Source organism: Equus asinus, chromosome 6 (assembly GCF_041296235.1).
Source record: "Equus asinus isolate D_3611 breed Donkey chromosome 6, EquAss-T2T_v2, whole genome shotgun sequence".
NCBI classification, from domain to species: domain Eukaryota; kingdom Metazoa; phylum Chordata; class Mammalia; order Perissodactyla; family Equidae; genus Equus; species Equus asinus.
Genome location: NC_091795.1, coordinates 41,054,794 through 41,074,952, shown reverse-complemented (window position 1 = coordinate 41,074,952; position 20,159 = coordinate 41,054,794). Strand labels below are relative to the sequence as shown.

Sequence of the window (20,159 nt, the reverse complement as noted above, 5' to 3'; positions counted from 1 at the left end):
TCTTGTCTCTCTCTTTCCATCATCACTCTCTCTTTCCCTCATTACTCTCTCTTATCTCTCTCTCTCTCCACTCCACTCTATTTCTCGGCTTCTGTCTGTGACTTACAGGGAACGTCCCTCCCACTGCCTGGGTTCTCTCTCTACATTCTGCATTCGACCTACCCTTCAGGGCCCACTTGTGTCCCCCTCCATGACACCTTTCCTCATCACCTGTGTTCTCAGGATTCCCTCACCCCTGAACTACTACCTACCTTAGCACTAGCTCCACGCAGCTGAGCCACCAGCCTGGCCTCCAGCCCCCATTGACGTGTGGTCGCCTCGTCTGTGCCGGGAGCTGGCTGCAGGAGGGCAGGAACCAGGGCATATGCTCATTTGGCGTGCACCTACCTCAGCACCTTTCACATACCAGAGGCTCAGCAAATGCCCACGGCCAGGATTGATGGCATTAACTACCCAGGTGTAACTGGGGCTGCAAGACCTTCACAAACACGAAGCTCCTCTAACCATGCCCCACACCACCCACTCTGCCTCCATGTTTGTGCACATTATTCCACTCCACGCCCCTTCCAAAGCCACCTTCAGAAAGTAGGGGGAAGATGGGGGTTGGCTCTAACAGGACGTCTCCATCCACATTAAATCAGGCCAGCAAAGCCCGGCATATAAAGTGTGCACAGCAGAGTCGCCACCCAGAAACTTAGCTGCCTGTGCTCCCATTTAGGCCTGTGTGGCTCTATTGTTTAACTGATAGCTACAGTCCTTACTAGGGTTCCTAGCATACCAAATTTCCACCTGTCAAGCCCAAAGGGTAAATAATAATTATTTCTATTTTATCCTCAGGGCTAATTTTCCATTGGCGTAGCAACCTTTTAACACATTAACAGTCTCTGGAGGAGCTATCAGCCACCCACTAACCAAGGCCATCAGGGGTGAACAAACTATCAATGCACTTGCAAGCACCCCCTGGTGAGATGTTGTAACTGGAGGGCAGGTTAGATAACAAATTGGCACACAGTTTACCCAGCGCTGCCCGTGACATCGGGACAGGCCCACAGGCATCAGGACACAGCCACAGGTTTCTGACCCACACGCCTGCAAAAGGACATCAAAGCAGGCACAGAGCCCAGGAGCAGACGAGGCCGCTGTCCAGACTGAGATCGAGAACCACCCCAGGCCTCTCCAGACAGCACAGACGGGACCCTCGAGCAGGGCCAGCCTGCACCACGAGTGGGAGACTGTCCTTGATCTCAGATTGCTGAGGTTTCCCCAAACCCTGAGCCCGTACGTCGTCACCCATCCCCTCTGTTCCTGTTTCACTGGCAGTCAGTGGGGCATGGCTCTGCAGGTGAGGCCCAGGGAGGAAGGCACTGTGACAGCTGCTGCAGAGCCCAGCCCCCATACTCTGGGGAGCCAGGAGGACGGCGGAGGGAGGGAGAGGCGGGATCTGCTCATTAGGGGGACTGAGCAGCAGGCTCACACCTAGAGCACTGTGCTACCCAGCCACCAGATGGACACTGCGGGCATCACCATCATGAGCCAGAGTCGGGAAGCACAGCCAGTGCCAGGGCCCCCCACCTCCCTCTTCCCAGCTCCCTGGAGGCCCAAGGGGGCTTTCAGGACAGAAAACAAACAAGGCCCAGGAAACAGGATGGGCAGCTTTAAGCTACTGAAGGGAGCAAAGAAGGGAAATGTATCCTCATTCCCTAAACTCTGGAAGCTGGAAAGAGTCCCCAAAGGCCAACCTCAGCAAGGAGGGGCCAGGGTGGAGCTTGGGCTGGGAGCAGACACAGGGTCAGGAAGGACTTGGAGGCTGGATCCACCCCTGATGTGTCTGAGAGGAACTGCAAGGGACTTCAGCCTAGAGAGGGGTGTGAGAGGACATGCCACCCGGGCTCCTTGCATGGCCCCCAGGGAATGAAGAGATCCTGCCTGCCCTCTCTGCTGGCAGCTGCCCCCAGCTCAGCAGGCAGCGCAGACGCCTGAAGATGGACCCTGCCTACCCAGGCACGGCACCACCTTGCGCCGCGCTCCAGGGTCCCACACGAGGACAGCTGGCCAAGGCACTGCATCCACTCGGGTGCTGCCCTCCCTTCACGTGCCGGCCTGCAGTGGAGCACATTCACTGTCACTTCCTCTGGAGGGGCCTGTTGTCTCTGCTCAGGCTGTGCTTCCTCATTTGGCCGGCTCCTCCCCAGCCCCTGCTCCTCCCCAGCCCTTTCTCATTCCTCAAATCTCTGGCGAGAAATCAGACATCCCTAGTCTGGGCAGGTTACCCCTTCCTCTGCTCTCCTGCGGTATCCTGTGTTGTCACAGTCACTGCCTAGAGTCTGAGGAGTCCATGAGGCAAAACCCTCCTCCAGCTTCTTCCTTGGTCTCTCCTCCAGGCCCTAGTACCAACCCTGGCCTGTAGGTGCTCCATAAACACAAACTGAAACAAACTGGATTGGGAGGGCTGGTGGCTAAGCCACCCGCCTCGGGATCACCCAGCCAGGCACTAGTGGGTCATGCTGGCAGCACGGAGCCTCAGCATGGGCTTCGCGCCTAAAGGTGTTAGAAGGAGGGCAGTGCCTCACAGAGTCACCAAAAGAACAGAAGAGGAGACAATAGCAGAGGAGGGACGGCAACATGTTTTTGGATGGAAAATGAGTTTTAGTAACTGATCCAGCAGCGAGGAGAGAGCCATCCTCTAAATACCTGAAGAGGTTACGTGTAAGGAGCCAGCCCGCTGCGCCCAGGACACCAGCAAAGCTCAGGACGTGGAGGGACCAGGTACCACAGGACAAAAGGGCTGATGGAAGGCTAAACAGAGGGGGTTGGTTGAAAGTCTGTCCTCAAAGCAGGTAGACCCCCAGGCCTTCCCCACACAGCAAGGTGACTCTTACCGCCCTCATCTGTGTCCCCACCAGATGCTGGAGGTTTATCAACCTTCTGGAGAAACTGAATCCAGGAGACTCCAGATTGGGAACATTAGCACAGTGGAGGGTGGGAGTAGGTGAGGCTAAAAGCAGGGAAATTAATGAAAGTCTGAAAAGGGAATTTTGGGACCCCAACCTCCTTCTCCTCCTTCTTTGGCTTCGAGAACGTAGAGAGATGAGATGATACTGTATTCCCAAAACAGGAAGAGGATTCTATTTAAAAGAATGAAGAAAAGAAACAATCAAAGAGCTCTTGGAAATTAAAATTACACTAGCTGAAGTTAAAAATTCAATATACATGTGGAACCTAAACTCAAAGAAATTTCCTGCAAAGCCAAACAGAAGGACAAAGGGATGGAATAGAAGAGAAAAAACATAAGAGAATCTGAGTGTCAATGTAAGATGTTGAATATTTGACCAATTGAATTCCAGAATGAGAAGAAATTATCAAATAAACAGCATAAGAAAATTTGCCAGAACTGAGAAATTGGAGTCTTCAGATTGACAGGGGAACACTTTCAGGAACCCAAAATAATGAATTTTAAAAGAGATGGCATTGTGGAATTTCATAAATAAATTTTATAGAGAAGATCCTAAACATTCCCAAAGAGAGAAAATAGGTTACCTGCAAAGAACCAGGAATGAAATCAGACTTTCAATGGCTATACTGGAAGCCAGAAGACAATAGAGCAATGTCTTCAAAATTCTGAAGGAAAACGATTGTCAGCTTAGAATTTTCTCCTCAGCCAAACTGCCAGTTGAGGTTGAGCACAGAATTACAATTTCTCAGACATAAAAGGACTCAAAGGTTTCTTCCCATTTACTCATTTTTCAGGAAGCCACTGGAAAAGGTGTCCCACCAAAATGAAGCTGTACACCAAGAGGAAGGCCTGGAGCTGGAGGAGGTGGGTCCCAGAAAGGAAAGTTTCAAGGAAAAAAATGCAACTGAAAGACAGGAGTCTTCAGATGGAAAGGAAGCCCTGAAAATATTGAAAGGCTGCTGAAGGGTGCAGCAAGAATTAGAGATGGTACAAAGAAAACGAAGCCAATGAGGAAGAAAAAAGAGGCAATTATTAACTCCAGATAAAACATAAAGTTCAAAAAGAGAGGAAACATAATCATGATACAACCAACTTGACTCTACAGTGAATGTTAGCGATACAACTGTAATAATGTGAATATTGAATATCCACAGACCCTCAAAACATGATAACTATTTTGGGAGGGTGATGAGGGTAGGGGGTGAAGTGTGTTTATGGGGATGGATAAGAAGAAAGCTGACTTCTCAACTACCGTAACAGATAATACAACAGAACTAGTTGAGAAATAGCAGTATAGACAAGGCATATTCATTTGAAATACAGATTTCTATCTAAAGAAACAGCTAAAAGTATTTGTATCTAGGGAATACGAATGGGAATTGGGGAGGGGTGAGGCAGCACACAATTTTTCCTTACAAGTGTTTTAGTACGATTTGACTTTTTGAATATATATACGCATATTATTTTGGGGGAAAAAATGTGAAATTAATTTTTTTTAAGTTTTGAAATAAAGTTTATGAACAAAAAGAAAAACTTGGGCACATTAACTGTCAGTCTCTGTAATCAATAAAGTTGCCCTATACTACCTCCCCCTCCCCACACCAAACCAAACATGACCATCAATATTTCCATTAGCTCTAGTTCAAGTTCCCATGTGATACAGAAAAATGAAATCACAGTCTCCGAGCCTAATCACCACCATCCTCCCCCATCTTTCCCATCCTCAACCTGAACTTTTGGGTAGTGGTATGCTGGTAAATGTTTGATAACATGTTCTCTGGGGGGGAAGTTCTGATTTGTAGCATCTGCCAATTTCCATGGTGTAAATACTCCCATTATGGTTGATTTCAAGCTACCACTGTGATGTCACTGACTGTTGACTTGGGAAGAGACGTGCACTTCAGCTGCAGCAAACCACTTTCTTTGGGCCCCTCTAGCCTTATCAGCCTCCATGCTTCCCACCAGACCCAGGGTACAGGAGAGACCTGAGTATCTCCTCCAAAGAGCCACAAGTCCACAGGGCACGTAGCAGCAGCAGAAGTGGATGCTGAAGGGAAGAGAAGGGGTTCTGGCTGCATGGAATGGCTGTGAATTTACCACCTTCCTTCCCCGCCCTACCTCCAGCAGTTACCTGTTCATTGGTGACCCCCGGGCGCAGGGTCCCATGCTTGTAGTCCTCCAGCAGCTGCACAGCCTCTCTGAGACGTCTCTGCAGGGGAAAGAAAAGAGACCTTGAGGGGCACAGATCTAGGGTTCCTGCACCTCTTACCCTTGTGAGAACGCATCAGTATGAGTTGAGTACTGACAATATTTGCAGTGTGCAAGGCCTACCCTCTGGTTCATGAGACACACACAAAACAATAAAGAAGGACACAAACTAAACGTCCTTGCATAGGGAAATGGCTAAATCACAGTGGTACCACGATACTAGGGAACATTATTCGTTGGCTTAAAAAGTGAAGTAGAGCTCCATGCAATTCTATGGCCATATCTCCAAGATTATTTTTGAGTGAGAAAGCGATTTGTAGAGCCGTATGATGCCACTCGTTGTACCAAACAAACAAAGCACACACACGCATACACATAGAAAACAATATTTTCCACGAGAATATTTATATGTGTAAATGCATCAAAAAAGCTCTACAAGTAGACCCACCAAACTGGTGACAGGGGTCTACTTTGGGTTAGGAGGAAAGCACCCAGACTTGGCAAGGGGTGTCAGAAGCAACGTTAATCTTAATTGTAACATTGAAAGTTTTTATAAAGAGAACATATTTATGTAATACTTATATAATTTCTTTTCAACATTTTAAAAACACTAGCAGAGATTTACATACTAAAGTACATATGGCTACGGTAACTGATGGGAAGAGAGAGACAATGAAAGAGGATGCAATTGTATGCTTTTTAAAATCTTAAAAGCTAAAGAGACAGCAACAGTGATAGAAGGCAGCCTCGTCCACCAAAAGATTTGTATAAGAATATACATAGCAGCACTATTCAAATAGCCCTAGACTGCAAACTATCTGAATGCAAGAGCAGGCTGGATAAGTGAATTGTAGTACATGCCCACAATGAAGTATTATACAGCAACTAAAAAAGCAAACTGCAAATACATGTCACAACGTGGCTGAATCTCACAAACATAATGTGGCAGAATGTATTTTCCAAAGACGGCCACCATAATATCTCCTATGTCCCAGGCCCTTCTAGAACCTTCCTACATCTTCATCCAGAGGTAGAGTCTATGTCCCCTCCCCCCGATCCTGGACAGGACTTCATGACTGCCTCAACAAACAAGAGTATGGCCAAGAAGAGGCTATGGGATCTCTGAGGCTAGGTCAAAAAAATGCCTTACACCTTGTTCTCTTAGGATGGTCACTTTCCTGGAAATCAGTTATCATATTGTAAGGAAGCCCAAACAGCCTACGGAGTGACCTATGTAGATAGGAACTGAGGGCCTGGCGGATGACTCCAGCCGAGCCACCAGCTGATGGTCAGCACCAAGTTGCCCACCATCCAAGTGAGCCGTCTTGAAATGAACCTTCCAGCCCCGAGTCAGGCTGCACTAGCTGATGCCGCAGGGAGCATAGACAAACCATCCCCTCTAAGCCCCGCTCAAGCTGAAGCTCAGCAAGCAAAAGAACCGACTTTGTTGTTCTAAGCCGCTAAATTTTGGGGCGATTCCTTAGACATCAATAGAGGGCTGATACACACAATGATAAGTGAAAGAAGTCAGATGCAGAAGAATATTTATCAAGTTCAAAAACAGGCAACACTCACCTATGATAGTAGAGACCATGATAGTGTAACTTTTGTGGGGGTTACTGACGTGGAAAGGGCATGCAGGAACCCTCTGGGTTCATGGAAATGTTCAATGTCTTGATCTGAGTGGTGGTTACATGGGCATAAATATCTGTCAAAATCCATTAAGCCATAAATTCAGGATTTGTGCGTTTTACCATAGGTATATTGGACCCTCAAAAAATTAACAATAAGCAGACAACAGTCAGAGGAAGCAGCCTATGTCAAGGACAGATGAGGGACCCAGCCACCAGGGACGCCCAGCCAGTGTGGAGGGAAAAACCCAGTGAAGCCACCCTGCTGCCCTTTTGATGGAGGGACAAGGCTGGCTGAGGATGGGAGTGCCGAGAAGGCAGCATAAGCCCCTTGGTCTGAAGACAGGATACAGTACCAGGAAGGGCACGCAGTGGGGGCGACAATGGGGCATTTGCTGAACGGGCTGACATGGCAGTCTCATAGGATGGGAAATGAAAGCCACCTGCTGTCCTGTAACAGCAGGAATAACCGCCAGCACAGACAAGCCAGCGAGGCCACCCGCGACCTAGCAGGCCTGTGTGTGAAGTACCCGTGGCCAGTGCTGTTCTATCCCAGGGCGGTCAGGGGGCCAGGAAGCCGTCTTACTTGGGAGCAGCCTGACTGCTGGAAAGTACTGTCCTTCCCCTTTCAAATGTATGCATATCAACTCTGAAATTCCAGAATCCCTTCCCAGAATCTGTTTGTTTCCAAGAGATAGCTTGGTGTTTTCGTTTTTGTGTTTTTCCAGTTATACTAGTAATCCATGCATGCTGTTGAGAGAAAATGTCAGAAAAAAATAGAAAAGCACAAAAAATTTTTAAACTACCTACAAACATAAACTGAGATAACCACTGCAAAAGGGAGGATAATTTTCCTTCTAGACTGAAGACATTTGTTTTTCAACAAAATGGGATCATGTTGATTGTTTTAACTTGCTTAAGGTCACACAGATAGGAAGTGAGCGGCTTAGTATTTGAACCCACAGTTTGCTCAGACCCTCGCTCTGTGCCCCTGACACCCCCAGAGCCTCCTAGTGACACGGCAGGCCCCCCACCCCAAGGCCGCTTCCCCCCGCTGCCATAGCCTCTGCCGCAGGACAATGGATGCTCTACTTTCCACCGCTGAATGGTGAATGGCCCCGCGTCCTCATTATTTTCCCACTCCAGGGATTCTCCCGAGTTCCTATAACAACCTGGCCAGGCTCCATCTCATTTGATGCGGTCACCAAAGGGAGGCCTCCCGCCACAAGAAAAAGTTCCAAAGAGCCCTGATCTTGGCGTGGGTTGTGGGAGAACTGAATCCAAAGTTCCTGAAGACAAGTCTGAGAATCCAGGACTGAAGGAAGCTAGAACATGGTTTTCTGCCTCTGGGCCTTACTAACCCTCAGCCAGGCCCCCCTCTGCCAGAGGCTGAGAGGCTGGGGCTCCAGGCCCTCAGTGGGACAGACAAGGCCTCAGCCCGCTTGTCTTGAGAGGTCCCTGAGGGCTGGCTCTTCTGGGGGCTGGTCTCCTCATTGCAGAGAAGGGGGCTGCTTTCAGGGGTCCTGAGGACGGTCTCCCTGCTTTGAACCCTCCTCTCACCCTGATGCACCATGAGGCTTGGTGGAAGAGCCCTGGGTTCTTGAGGGGTGGGGAAAGCTGGAGGTCTGTGGCAGGGGGAACTTTGCAGGAAGTCTTTTCAACCAGGAACAAGCAGGCAGCCAGACCCTGAATCCTAAAACGATGAGGGGCCCAGGCAGTCGGAGACAAGGCTGCTGGCCCTTCTCAGGAGCCCAGGGGCCAGGGGGAGGGAGAACCCAGGGGGAGGGACGGCCCAGGTTGCTGCTTCCCAAACTCCATCACCAGCCTGCCTGCCTCTGGCTCGCCTGCCAGAAAGTGTCACTGTGAGGGCGCCTGCTTGTATTTGACAGGGACATGGTCTCCAGAAGGTCCCTCTGGAAATGCTGGCACCTGGGAGGTCCGCTCCAGTGGCAGATAATTTGAATGAGGAGAATCCTGGCCCTGAGGGTCCCACCCAAAGGTGCTGAGGGGAAGGAGAAGGAAGCAGAGAGGCAGGCACAGAGTGTAAGGGTGGTGGCCAGAGAGGGCAGGAGACCAAGCCTGACACGAATGGGGACGGAGGGACACAGGAAGGGAAGAGCAGGGAAAGGAAAGCCAGAGAGAGTCATCAGAAGCAAAACTAATTTTGGGGGGCTTGCGGGGGCCCATAGCCCCTTCCTAAACTAAATGCAGGCTAAGGGAGAACGTCAACTGATTTAAATGTTTAATGTATTATAATAATATTTACTACATTAAATATGATGGGAGTGACAGCACCTGGCCAGGACGTGAGTAGCACCCAGAAATATTTCACCCCCCTTCTGGTAAAGGTACCCACCCACCGTGTAGGTGGTGCCTGCCAGTTCCCATTCCTGACCTTGCCCATACTGTTCACTTCACCAGGACACCCTTCCTCCCCAACAGTATCACCTTCCCCATCCATCCTTCAAGGCTCAGGGCCATCGGCTCCAGAATCTTCCAGAAATGTTCCCTCCCTCCTCTGAACAGTCAGAGAGCATTGAGTTTACACCACTCTGAGGTCCCTGACCACTTACTGCTCGTGTGCCCATGTTATCTGTCAGATTGCAAAGCGCAGGGAGCACGGCACTGGTTAGGCATCTTTGAAGGACCACAGGACCCACCCACCAGAGTCCATCACCAACATGAGGCCATACACAGTGCACATTCCACAAAAATGAATGATTGAGGCTGCTGGGGGAAAGGTGAAGGGTATGGTCAGGGTTAGGAATCCACATTCCAAAGCAGCAGACCAAATGCCCCCTTGGTGACGCTGGTTACAGAATCCCCGGATTCCAAGAGACTGCGCCCTGTTCACACAGGAAACGGAAAAGAATACCCCCTGCACGTGTCTATCATGGAACCATCAAGGCCACCCCTGTCTGAGACAACTGGGGCTAGAGTGAAGGGCATTTCCATGCCCAGGGTCACAGAGGGGGTGGGCGGCACCTGGAGACCTCAAGTTCCCTCAATCTCAGTTCTGGGCCGTTTCCACGAGACATCAGCGGGAAAGAACCTCCTGTCCTCGTGACAGTAATTGAGAGAAGGGCGGTCTCCCAAAGAAACCACAACAATGCCTGCATCCCCCAAAGCTGAGGCCTGCTGGGGAGGGCACCCTAGGCAAGAAAAAGAAGGGCCTTCTTCACTGTCATTCAAAGCCGAGCCCAGCCCGACACAGAGAAACTGGAGAGCATGTTTGGAGAAAGTGGGTACCATGGAAACATGGGCATTTCAGGCAAAGTGGAGAGTTTGGGAGTTTCAGAGCTTGCAGAACTAAAAAGAAAAAAGAAAAGAAAAGAGCAGTGTCAAGGGTCAGGGGAGAAAGAACTGGCAGTGGGGTGGGGTGTGCACGAGGGAACAGAGCAAGGCTGGCTGGGTAAATGGGGTGAGGGGGATGCAGGTTCTGTCACCTCATGCCTTGATTGCTCGGTGCCTGATTGTTCTCACCTGGACCAGTCTTGCATCCAACAAGCGCAGGGCCATGCATTCTTACCTTGTCTGCAAGCAGGGCTTTATCCACTCCTGTTGTGGCCCCCAGGCAGTGGGACTTGGGGGCCAAAGCTCATGATTTACGTGCAGGTAGAGCCCCAAGCCCTCCTGTTTTCCCTCGGCCTTCCTAAGCCCCTTCTTGTTCCCTCTCAGCCGTCCAGGGACCCGCAGAGCTCTCTGCCTGTGCTGAGATTGGTCCTTGGCTCCCACCAGCCAAGAGCCACCCTCTGGGAGGCCCAAAGGAAGGAAACCAGGGACACACAGGGAGAGGCTCTGCTTTCCCTGTGGCTGACCTCTGATCACCATAGAAATCAATCTAATTCTGGTAGCATGACAGGTGGTACAACCCTTTAGAAAATAAATCTGTCCAGCTATCCCAAGAATGGTAACAATAATCACAGCCTCCAGCCTGGATACCCTAGTCTTGGGAATTTTTTTCTAAAACAAAAAAAATTAGCAGAAGTGAAAAGTGATATGCCTGAGACTGTTTTTGCAGGAGCCTAAAAGATAGGAAAGAACCTATGTGTTAGACTTAAAAGTCTAACAGGTATGGTTATTTATACTATAAGATTTGATTTAAAAAGATTATAAGGCTTGGAAATGAATGAGAAAAGCAAATAAAAAGTCTATGTTCAACGTAATAAAGATGCCAAAAATGTATGCAGATGGACAAGAATCTGAAGTGCAAAAGGGTACTGACATTTGGGTATTTTTTAAATTAAAAATCCATTAAAGATTTTAAATTAGAACATCTGATGCTGTCTAGAATACACTTAAATGGACCCCCTCACTCACTGCAATTGAGAGAATAAACTGATAAAATCTCAGCGCAGGCTGGGACAATTTGCAGGGCAATGTGGTAATATATATCAAAAGCCCTATTATGTCTTTCATTCATAAATTCTAGGAATTTATCCAAAAGAAATAAGGGGAACTATGGGGAGATTTATGTACAAGGATATTTATCGCAGTATTATTTATAATGGCAAAAGACTTGAAACCATCCAAATGGTCATCAAAAGAGAAAATGATTAAATAAATTAGAGAATAACCACATGATAGATTACTATGCAGTTATCAAACATATTTTGAAACAACATTTAATGACAAGGAAAAATGCTCATGAGATGCTACATGGAAAAAAGAATATATCTCATGTATACATAGACATTATGTGTACATATATGTCATATATGATTCTTTGTATATCTATATAGATAGAGCTAGACATATACACACACACATATACATATTATATAAACCATTCTAATTTTGTACATAGACATACACAAAAATGCTAATGGTGCTTAGTTCTGGCAGGTGGGATAATGAGCAGTTTTAATTTTCATCTTTAGACTTTCATATATTTTCCAGTATTTAGGAATTAATACTAGAATCACATCGCATCAGGAAGCACATAATGTCGGGTTTTTTCACTGTTAGCGAAGCTAAGTTTGGCCACCAGGTTAAAGGGCGTCCTCAAAGCTCTCCACCATAAAGGTACCTTTTCCCCTTTGTAATTGATAAATAATCTTCAGGGTGATACTTACTCAGAGAATACGAATATCCTAGTTCCCAAAAACCCTTTACTCTGTGGAAAGAGCACCCATTAAAGATCCTGGTTGGAATCAGTTATTTCACTGAGGATTACACAATGGTTATTTCCTTCTACATTTATTAGCCGACATTCTTCTGTGAAGAGGTTCCCCCTCCCAGATTTTCAGTATTACTATGGACTCGTGGATTTATTGTTATTATTATTATTATTCAACATGTTATAATCCATTGCTTTTATTCTTCTTAATGCTCAAATTGTCCCAAATCTGGCCAGTGGGTTTCCTTTCAAGCCACCTCCTGTGTTTCCATCCTTCTTTGAGCACTTTCTTACTTTCTATAGCAACTCTCCTTGCACCAGAGGTGGATTTGGCCATCCCTCCAAGAAGCCCTGGATCCTTTTAATGCATAATGGTACATTGTTTCTGGGGTGTCATTGCTTCCAGGCCCTTTCAGTGAACAGAGGCTGGAAATTGAAAATATAAATGTAAACACGTGTGTGTGCGGGGGGGGGTGGTAAATCGTGACTTCATATTGACACCTCCAATTCAAATACAACATCGCAGAGTTGTCTGTCTTTTCCCTACTCCATATTTTTAATCTCCCTACTCCCAAGGTGAGAACCCTGATTCCCAGCATCAGTATATTTACTTATTTATTCTATCCTACAATACACCCTAAATAGTTTCAGATTACTACACCGATACTGAGTCAGCGTTGTTAACACTATTTCAGCTGGTTTTCTATGCCCTTCAGGATGATAATCTGTCAACCATTCATTCCCTTAAATAACTGTTGAATGCAGAATAGCAAATCCCTTTCATCTTCAGTCCATAATTAAAAGTAACTTACATGTCAGCTGGTACAGCCTTGCCCTTAGAGATCCGGATCCAATTCCATGATCTCTGTGGAAGGCCAAAGCTGGGCTTCTGCCAGCTCCTGGGAATCTGCTTCCTCAGGCCTGATCCTGCACACACTGCTCCCTGTCAGGAGACTCAGCTACTCGAGATCCCCCCAAACAATCTACTCCTGCAGAGATTTCATGAACCAGGCAGACTTTACTGACAACCTCGCGGGAATGATGGTGGAGGGGACAATAGTGTGACATGTCAATAACTTTCACAAGCACTGTAGGCATGACCCATCTCAAAAGAGCCCCAGCCACTGGCCTTTCAGCTCATCATGGTTACTCGACGTCCTTCCCTCTGTTCCTACCTCTTCGTCCTTCTCTTTTCTCTCTCCTTTTAGGATCAAAAGCACAGTTCTTCCCCCTCTGTCAAGCAGACCAACCTCCTCCTCTGAAGCCTTGCTCAAGACATTCTTAGAACAAAGACAGCCTTCTTCCTAAGAGAAATTACGGTGAATAAAATTTCCTCCGCCTCATTACACATACAAGGGTTGGAAGCTTTTTAAAGCTTGGTCAATTATAAACTGCAAACGAGGAGCTGCAAACTCTCTCAAGATGAGTCTACACATTAACTCAGCTAATGCCCCTCAGAACGGGGTCACCAGATGGCTCAGCCGCCCAGGATCTTTCCACCTCAGGAACCGCCGGCTTTCAAAGCCTCTTCGTCATGTTCTCCACTCTCCTCTCACGGACATGAGCCAATGGCTCCGGGAGAGAAACAGTGTCTTATAGACATGAGCCATGTTCTGTGGACTGAGCCCAGCAGAAGGGGGATCTTGACCCTCCTGGCAGTGCCACAGTTCATGGGGAAGGAGCTCAGGGAAGACACTCTTTCCTCTCGGTGCCTCCAACTTCTCATCGCTTCCATGCAGATGGTCTTGCTAAGCAACTGGCCTGGTCTAGAACCAGTGAGGGCCTGAAGGCCCCACTCAGAGCCCTCCCAGAGTTAGTAGGGCCTAGAAGATCTTCTGTGGGCAGAAACTTTCCAAGAGGCCAGCAGGTAGTGCTGAAAAGAGTCCCCAACTGGGGGACAGTGGGGAGAGGAGGTGCGGATCTTTCTGGGAAACCTATCAGAACCTTTGATGAGGGAAGGGAACATGTGGAATTTCAAAAATATTTGAAAACTACCGTTCCATTGTTTATTTTCTAATCAGTAAATAATTAAGCTGCTTTGACATTTCAATTAATAGTAAAGAAAAGTATGAAATTTTTGTATTTACTGATAGAGGAAACAGACCAAAAATGGTTTAGTGATGTACAAGAATGTTGGGGCCTTTCGAAATCCAAGAGTTGAAGAAGAAAGATATGGTACAGGAGGAGAGTAGAAAAATGAAATGGTCTGGGAATGAAAGGAGGGTGGACTGGAGAGCAGAGAGGGTGTGAACCCATGGCATAGGTAGCATGCTGTGCTGTAGCTGCCCACTCATCCCCAAAGCCCCTGCCTGCTCGTGGTAATCTGGGGAGCACTGAAATGTCTCCCCAAGGCTCCCTCCACCACCTCTCAATGCACCTCAAAGTCCACCACCAGCACCTCCATCCTTTGAGTTAAGCACTGGCCTCTGCAGCCTCCTCCATTAAGCAGGTGGCATTTATGTTGGGATTTATGTTGCAACTGTATCTAGTTGTGCACCATTCTGGAACTTTCTAGAAAGACACATAACCTAGGCTAGGTAAGTAGTTTCTCTAGTTTGGTGCTCTCTCAAATTTTTATGCAATGGCATTGATTACTCCTTAGGAGAATAAAGACAGGGCCCAGAAGTACAGCAGCCTCGCCCTTGAGAAGTGGTACGTCCAGACGTAAGGCCAGTCAGAAAAATACCTGAGCCCTTCACCCTTGCTGAGATGCAGCAGGAAACCACATTCAGGGTAATTCCCACATTTCCCCTTATTGGGCTGCTCCTCCAGGCACAATGGGGATGGTTCCAGGCCCAGGTGCCAAGCAGGCCTTGTGCTTCTTTCCGTTATGGCTTTTCCTTCCCAGAGCTCATCAACTCCAGGGCTGAAGCAAGCCAATGCTCAGTACAGAGAAGAGGTCCAGAGAAGTGCTGTCTGCTCCAAAGCCAACTCAGAGGCACCGTGACTTGTCTCAGGGCATGTGGGAGTCCAGAGTGGGAGCTCGGGCCTTCTGCCAGCTGAGTAATCTCGGGAGAGTTCCCTGAACAGGAATGCAAACTGGCTAAGAATAAGAATTCTGGAGACAAGCTTACCTGGGTTCATACCCTGGCTCCACCACTGGCCAGCACCATGTGCATGAGACTTAACTTCTGTTTCCTCATCTGTAAAATGGAACTTACAATAGTATCTACCTCACAGGGTTGCTTTGTGTTCACCTGATGAGCTAATGCACGTAAAGTGCTTACGACATTGCCTTGCTCACAGTGAGTGCTTAACGAATATTTGCTACTTTATATGTGCATGCATTCCTACATGCATTTGTAAATATATATCCAAAGGCGATAGAGACACTTCTTGGGATGGCTGAAATAAATTAAAATTTGACAGTACTAGGTGCTGGTCAGGATGTGAAGCAACCGGAACATTGTGATGGAAATGTAAAAGGTACAGTCACTTTGAACAACAGTTTGGCAGTTTCCTATGAAGTTAAATACACGCTCACCACACTTATCGGATGAGCCGGCAATCCCAGTCCTAGTTATTTACTCAAGAGAAATGAAGACAAACATCCACACAAAGAATGCTCACGGCAGTTTTATTTATGATAGCCCCAAACTGGGAACAGCCTGGGTGTTCACCAACAAGTGGATGGATAAACAAGTTCTGGAACACCCTTTCGGTGGAATACTGCTCAGCAATAAGAAGTGACGAAGTCCTGATACATGCAACAATACCGATGAACCTCAAAAGCATTATGAGAAGGCAAAGAAGCCAGACACACAAAGCTACATACTGTAGGATTCCATTTATGTGACCTTCTAGAAACAGTAAAACAGTAGGGACAGAAAACAGACGAGTGGTTGCCAGGAACTGGGCGGGGCAGGGGGAAACTGATTAAAAACAGACATGAGGGAACCTTTTAGAGAGATGGAAGTGTTCAGCATCTTCATTGTGGCGGCAGATACGTGACTGAACGTTTGCCAAAACCCATAGAATGGTTCATATATAAAAAAAAAATTATGCCTTAATAAAGCTAACATGACCTGTGAGACGAGGGAACTGGGTAGGAAGAGTGTATGAAGGATACTTTTTTGTTCTACGTAAACACATCTGTACTGTTTGAACTTCTGTAATGAGCATGTAATTCATGTACTTGGTAGTAATTTTATTAAAGTTTGAAATAAGAAGAATGATATATATCCATCTTAAAGGGATGTCATGAGATCCAGATGAAATGAGATAATGTGTATAAAGTGTACACACAGATGACCCACAGATCTTCTAAAGTGACAAGGTATAAAGGTCAAGGGGCCTCCATTGAGAGTGACAGCCATGACTTACCTCAGTGACAAACAGTGTGCGAGGGTCGATGATATCCAGGAAGTGCCTGAAGCGGCCATAGAAAGATGTCTGGAGCGGGAGGAAGGAGAATAGAGTAGATCAGCTGCTGTAAACCATCCTCTAGACACTGGGGAACCCTCCCCCGCAGCTCACCCTTACTATTGGGGTCCCACAGTCCCCAGGACTATGCCTGTGGGTGATAAATACCAAAGAGACCTCACTTCTCAGTGACCTGAGGACAGCTTTCTCAGGCCTCAGGGCTTTCTAAAGTCAACTCAGAAAGACTATTAAGGCACTCAGTGACCAGTCCCAATGTCTCTTCAAGGTGTCTCCCATTTTTTTCCCTCTCCTCCCAATGCACTGAGATGCACTCCAAGCCTTCCAGCAGCTCCCGAGCACCACTGAGCACACAGGCTGGAGGGGGGGCCTGGTCCTCAGCCCTCACCCAGCCTTCCCTGCCCACAGCAGCCTCCTTGCTTTGCTTAGGACCTCTCGAGTGAGGGATTCCCTCTCCAAGATCCAGCTCAGGCCCTGCCCCCAGGGAAAGCTCACACAGGCAGAGCTCAAGCCTGATAGTGCCCAGCTCACAGCCCTCAGGCCTTCCTTTCCCCAAAGCCCTGGAACTGCTATGAGGCCCAGAATGAGGGGCAGCTCCTCCCGGCCTTGCCCCAGAGCAGGGGCCCCAGAAAAGGAGGGCTTTGTGCTAAGCAGGCCACAGGCATTAGGGAACAATGAAAGGAGACGGAACAACACTGCTGCTGGGCCTTCTGCCCAAGAGACAGAGCCAGCTCGAGGGGAGGAGAGAGGGCACCAAGCTGGGCGACAAAGGGGAGAGCCGCAAATGCCGGGAGTTCATGCCTCACTACACTCCAGGCTCTACACCCCGGGCTTGGCCCCAAATCCTCCCTGGAGCCCACAGCTCTTGGAGCCCATCCGCTGCATGGAGGAAACAGAAGCCTCCACACTCTCTCCTCTTGCTCACTAGGACACCAGACCCTGCAGCCAACTTTCCCTTCCCCACAAAGACCCTGCCATAGGCCCCGGGTCACCTCAAAGTCCCCTGCACACACCAGGCCCCATGCCGCCTCCATCTCTCTGCTCCCCAAGGCACCCCCTCCATGGAGCAGCCTCAAGCCCTCACGGACCTTGTCTACCAAGAGAGACAAAGAAGTAAACAACTACGAAACACTGTGATCCATGCTGAAATGAGGCATCATAAAGCACAGTGGGGGCACAGGTTATTTCTTCCCAGTGAGTCAAGGAGGCTTCCAGAGGAGCTGGGACGGGCAGGTGGATGAGTTTACCAAGCAGAGAACGGTATCAGCAGAGCTGGAAGGCATGAAGGCTGGAGTCAGAAACTGTACCAGATTCCTGTGGTTTATTCATTCATTCACCAAAAAGCTACTGAAGACTGACTGTGTGCCCTGCACTGTGCCAAGTCCTGGGAGTAGAGCAAGGCTGACCGACTACGGGATGAGGAAGATCAGAGAGCTGTGGATAATGCCTGGATTTCTAGTTAGACACTAATGCTTATTAACAAGGATATGGAAAGCAAGAAGAACACTCATTTAGAGGAGAGGGAGATGGTTCTGTACTGGTTATGTACATTTGAGATACTTAAAGGGCCTTCCAGAAGTAATTTTTCAGTAAACACTTGGAAATAGAGGCCTGAGATTCAAGAAAGGCGTTCTGAGTTAGAAATGCTAAGCACAGATGATAATGTCCTGGCCAGATAGGCCTAAGACCCCCCCAGGGACAGACCTGTAGTCTGACAAAGTCAAGTTTACTGACTCATTGCAATGAGGGAGGCCACACAGCAGAGGAACTTCAGGCTACTTCACCAAAAAAGGGAAAAAATGGAGTTAGTATAGAATTCTGGAGAAAGGTGGAGTAAAATTTAAGTGAAATGGTGCTTTAATAGGCTCAAGGCAAAGCAAGGCTGTGGGGAAAGGGGTCCACATAGATCTGGACTGAGAAGTGGGTGTAGAATCTTGTTTCCTTAGAAACTATAAAGTTAGGATAAATGGGGCAGGTTGTGTCCAGAGACTCATTTGAAGCTCTGAGCTTGGGTTGATTCTCTGAGTTAAAGTGACACAGACGCATCAATCAAAAGGGGGGGGGGGGTGCTTCATTCCTACTGATATTTTAAACAGCACAGTTTCTGGCAACCTATGATCTTGGAGAAGGTGATTTCTCAGTGAGCTTGAGAGAGTGGCTTCTCAAAGAAGGAAGTTGTTAGGATACTTTATAACTGAAGTGGGTCCTTGTGAGAAACACTGTTTCTTTGTAACTGGCTTTATGTGTCTGTTCTCCCAGCCTGATGAATGGCTGGGAAGGTTTCTACTTTCTCAGTCTGATTAATTTTTATTTTCTCAATAGTTTAAAATGTATGGCCTTCTTTTCCCTCCAAAATTCAGCCCTCATCTTTACCTAATCAGATAGTCAGTAGATGTTTTTCCTTCCCTTTTTCTTCACCGGAGGAATGAGTCAGCTAAGTGATTCCTTCCCTTTCCCTTTAGTAGAAAGGTGAGTCAGCTAATTCTCAGCAGGGGCTTGGGACGGCAGCAAGACTTCCCACCTCCACGGCCCCTGGGGCAGAGCAGCCCCTGGGGCAGAGCGGGACTTGGGAGCAGCAGCTGAGGGCAAAGACCTGAGAAGAAACTGACAGCCCTCCTGGCCCCACACCTCTAAACCACTGCTCTTCTGGCTTAGAGATAAAACACTCATGGAACCTGCAGCCCAAAGGCAGAAGGGCTGGACCAGCTGGGGGCAGGCATCAATGTCTGTTTAGAAACCTGCCCAGGTGATTAAAGTGCAGCAGGGGTTTGGAGCCACTGGACTAGGCATTGGCCCTGTCCACAGCACTCTGGGAAACGGTCACTCTCTGGCCTATAGGAGAGAAATGATTAAAACACATAACTATCAGCAAGGCACTTGCATTTTAGAACTTATTTCAGGCAAACTACAGAAGAAACTTCCCCACTGAGCCTCCTGACTCAGCCCACACAAAGCCCTCAGCCTTGAAGCGAAGTGTGCATCCTCCTGCTCAGAGAGCTCCCCATGCTCTAGAGGGAGCCCTGTGAAGCCACCTGCTCTGCGCCACAGGCTTCGGTGGATTTCCGTCCCAGCAGATCCACACCCCCAGTCATCACCCCTGAAAGTGAGACTTCCAAAGGAGCAAGGAATTTTAAAAACAAAACATTTCTGGATAGACTGAAACACAAATGGGAAGAAGCATGTGTGTATGTTTTCTGTTCTGGGCCCCCAATTTGCTAAAAAATGGTGTGTGGGCCTGAAGGGAAGAAAAGAGCGAGATCAGGAGAGGAAATGAGCAGAGGAGGAAAGGGAGCAGAGTCAGGTCACAGAGCTTCCCGGGGGCTGTCTTGTCATCTTCCCTTTGCTAGGCAGTATGGGGCAGTGGTTAAAAGCATGGACTTTAAGTTTCCAGGAACAATAGGGGAGAGGGGAACATGTTAAATAATACCACAGGGATGCCTTCAGCCACATGCAGAACGAGGGCAATCCTACAGGACAAATAACCCAGTTTCTTCAACAAATAGAAAAAAAGAAGGCAGAACCAATAGATTAGAAGAGACAAAATAGGCATATCAGTCAAATATAATTGTGGGCTTCTGGGATCCCGATTCAAGCAAACCAATTATTTAAAAAATGACGTGACAATCAGGGAAATGTGAATAGTGCAATGGACTGAATGTTTGTGTCCCCCAAAAGTCTTATGTTGAAATCCTAACCCCCAAGGTGATAGTATGAGGAGGTGGGGCCTTTGGAAGGTGAGAAGGTAATGAGGGCAGAACCCTCATGAATGGAATTAGTGCCCTTATAAAAGAGACCCCCCCAAGGCCAGTCTTCCTCAGCAAAAACAGGAGCATTGGCAGAAAATGTTAGTTCAGGGTTAATCTTCCTC

General features: G+C 47.8%; 1 protein-coding gene across 8 annotated transcripts in view; it reads right to left on the bottom strand.

Annotated features, from left to right (window-relative positions):
- SFXN5 (sideroflexin 5) overlaps positions 1-20,159 on the bottom strand; it is a 107,977-nt gene that overhangs the window by 84,356 nt on the left and 3,462 nt on the right. For all 8 annotated transcript variants that reach the window (XR_006529321.2, XM_014836644.3, XM_044772667.2 and 5 more), the window contains exons 2-3: positions 16,235-16,303; positions 5,085-5,162 (exon numbers count right to left, since the gene is read on the bottom strand). Coding sequence is in view for 6 of the 8 variants with exons in the window: in XM_014836644.3 (XP_014692130.1) it covers positions 5,085-5,162; positions 16,235-16,303 (147 nt within the window). In the remaining 2 variants the exon portion in view is untranslated. The remainder of the gene's footprint in view (positions 1-5,084; positions 5,163-16,234; positions 16,304-20,159) is intronic.